General features: G+C 33.2%; 1 protein-coding gene across 3 annotated transcripts in view; it reads right to left on the bottom strand.

Moving 5' to 3' along the window:
• The window catches only part of LOC122243955 (uncharacterized), a 22,511-nt gene that overhangs the window by 9,008 nt on the left and 11,003 nt on the right, over positions 1-2,500 (bottom strand). For all 3 annotated transcript variants that reach the window (XM_086551948.1, XM_086551947.1, XM_086551950.1), the window contains 3 exons: positions 2,480-2,500; positions 701-802; positions 85-160 (listed from right to left, as the gene is read on the bottom strand). The exon at positions 2,480-2,500 is cut by the window's right edge and continues 134 nt beyond it. In XM_086551948.1, the coding sequence (XP_086408074.1) occupies positions 85-160; positions 701-802; positions 2,480-2,500 (199 nt within the window). The remainder of the gene's footprint in view (positions 1-84; positions 161-700; positions 803-2,479) is intronic.

Below are 2,500 nucleotides of genomic sequence, written 5' to 3'. Positions count from 1 at the left end.
TTCGATCTCGTTCAAAAGACTTGACTGTTCTGTTAATGCAAATATAAACCAGCATACACATACACTATCTTAAACTTTACTTACCCATGTTGGGGTTTGCTTGTATAATGCCAGGTCTGATTTCTCTTGCCCACAACATATAGGCAGTGAATCGTGATTTCTGAAAATAACAGAAAAAATAAAGCGTTAAAGATCTCAAAACAAAAGTAATGAAATAAGAATGAGAATAAATGAATAGATATACAACAGCCATGATAAATCAATGAAAAAAAAACAACAACAACTGTTAACATATTTCAAAAGATGATACTTGAAGAAAATCTCCATGCAACAAAAGAATGAAAACATATTGCCAATTTTGACAATTTAAGGTTAAATCAAAGATAACTATTAATTCTTATCCATGATAAAATGACACTTGCCTATTTTCATATCAGAAAAACAATATTAACAACAATAGCCACATAGTAATACACAAAGAGAACATATCTAAACACTCTCCATTAATTCACTTAAAGTTCCTTCCCAAGCTCATCTTTGACACAACTCAAAGATATTTACCTGTTCTAAAAAAAATCTGAAACCTGAAACCCAAAGATATAAAAATTATTTCTTTTCTACAAATCAAAGATACATCACAAGCATTCTATTCCAAATCAGTCCTTAAAATTCTCAGAACCTGGAAAAACACGGAACTTACGCCTTTATCTTTGCGTTGCGCTTTCTTCCTCTGCACAACCTGCCCATCTTTCAGCATGATGTTCTTCTTCCCTTGTTTCTCAGACAGATACAGAGACTGGGCCTGTGAAGAATAGTTCACTTAATCTTCATATTTTGTATAGAAATCAAAATGAGAATCATTTTTCCACAGCACTGGTGTACATAGAGATAAACTTCAAATTAAAGTGTTGTCATAATAAAGCCTTAATATATCTTCAAATTTAACTCTAACTCAAAGTTTAGTCAAGATGCATGCCATGATGAGCCCTACACTCTGTATAAGTGTTTAACTGATTTCAATTACTTTCATTATATATATCTATTTGAGATACCTAGATGCTCATCACAATGAAAAGATTTATCTGGACAAAAATCTTATCCTTTACAAATAGTTATGGTAAACTTATTTTCCTTAAAAATATAATAGCAAAGCTATTAACATTAATATCAACATTAAAAGCACTATTCAGCTACCATGAACACATTGCACAATTCTGAATATCATATCATATATATAAAGCCCTTCAAGTAAATACATCAGGTTCTCTTAGCCCATTCGCTCTGGATGACGTGCTGACACGTTTCGTGGTTTTTGCGTCAGATGCCAGTGATGAGATATCTGGGCAAGGCCGGCGCTCGGGGTTAGCGAGCGGGCAGCCCAGGTTTGCAGCTTGTGCGCCCGAGAATCTCGAGGCATTAGGCTTATGTTTGAAAACCCCGGCATTGCGACCATTCAAAGCCGAAATCTCCCCAGCGTGAATGGGTTAGTACAAGTACTAATATAGATATGTTCTTTCCATTAGAGGTTTGCAACAATTGGACCAATAACATCAAAAAGACATACTAACAAATAATGACCATCATTGTTCTTGATAAGAAAGAGAAGGTATGAAGTCAAAGTCTTCTTATTTTTGTGTGTAGATCTGTGCATCAATATAATTCAAACATTAGGTATCAACAGCATGTGCTACGATGAACCAAAGTAAATACATAGAAATAAATGTTACTAATTTGCCTGAAAGCAAGGACAATCTATTGTAACACATCAAAGCTTGATACAGTTTGGTTGAAAAGTTAGTTACTTGAAACTTTATTTATAATTTTTAAAGAATAAATACGCCTCATAATAAAATTAGCATCATCTACCTAGATAAAAAATAGCATATGTACATTCAATAAGACCATGATCATGTCAATATTTTAAGTTGACAGGCAAGATTTTACTGTCATTAAGGTAAAAATCCTTTTACAGAAGTTCATAGTGCATGTAAATCTTTGCTTATTTTTAACCATCAGACTGCTTTTTATTATGAGAAGAGGATGGTTAACCATTTGTAACATTTGCAGCCATGAACAGAGATCATCAATCACTTCTTCTTTTTTAATTAGGGATGGTTACTTCTTTTGCATTTGTTTACAAAAAATAAAAATTAAAAAAGTTATTTTTAGTCCTCCAACAGAACTATAATTCTTCAGTCAGAGTGAGCTTAAACAACATAATGAGCTGATATGGGCTCTACACTACAAGTTTAGTTGATGACAAAAGTGAAAAAGCCTATCAGATAGTACATACAAGCCTCATAATATAGTATGGCACAAAAACTATCACAAAAAGACTATAATCATAACAAGTGAATGAAAGAGAGCAAGAAAGGCCAAGATATGGCACATGCCACTCCCTTTCCCCTTTTGTGATCTAAACAAGAAAATGGATGCATTTGAAAAGGTTTACAAAAGACAACTGGACATCTCTACTCACCTGGCTATAATTAGAGGTTTC

The sequence above is a fragment of the Penaeus japonicus genome, unplaced genomic scaffold (assembly GCF_977035675.1).
Source record: "Penaeus japonicus unplaced genomic scaffold, GWHDUDI00000001_assembly GWHDUDI00000026, whole genome shotgun sequence".
In the NCBI taxonomy this organism is placed as follows: Eukaryota; Metazoa; Arthropoda; class Malacostraca; order Decapoda; family Penaeidae; genus Penaeus; species Penaeus japonicus.
Note: the sequence above shows the minus strand (reverse complement) of the source record. Positions and strands in the feature narration are given on the sequence as shown.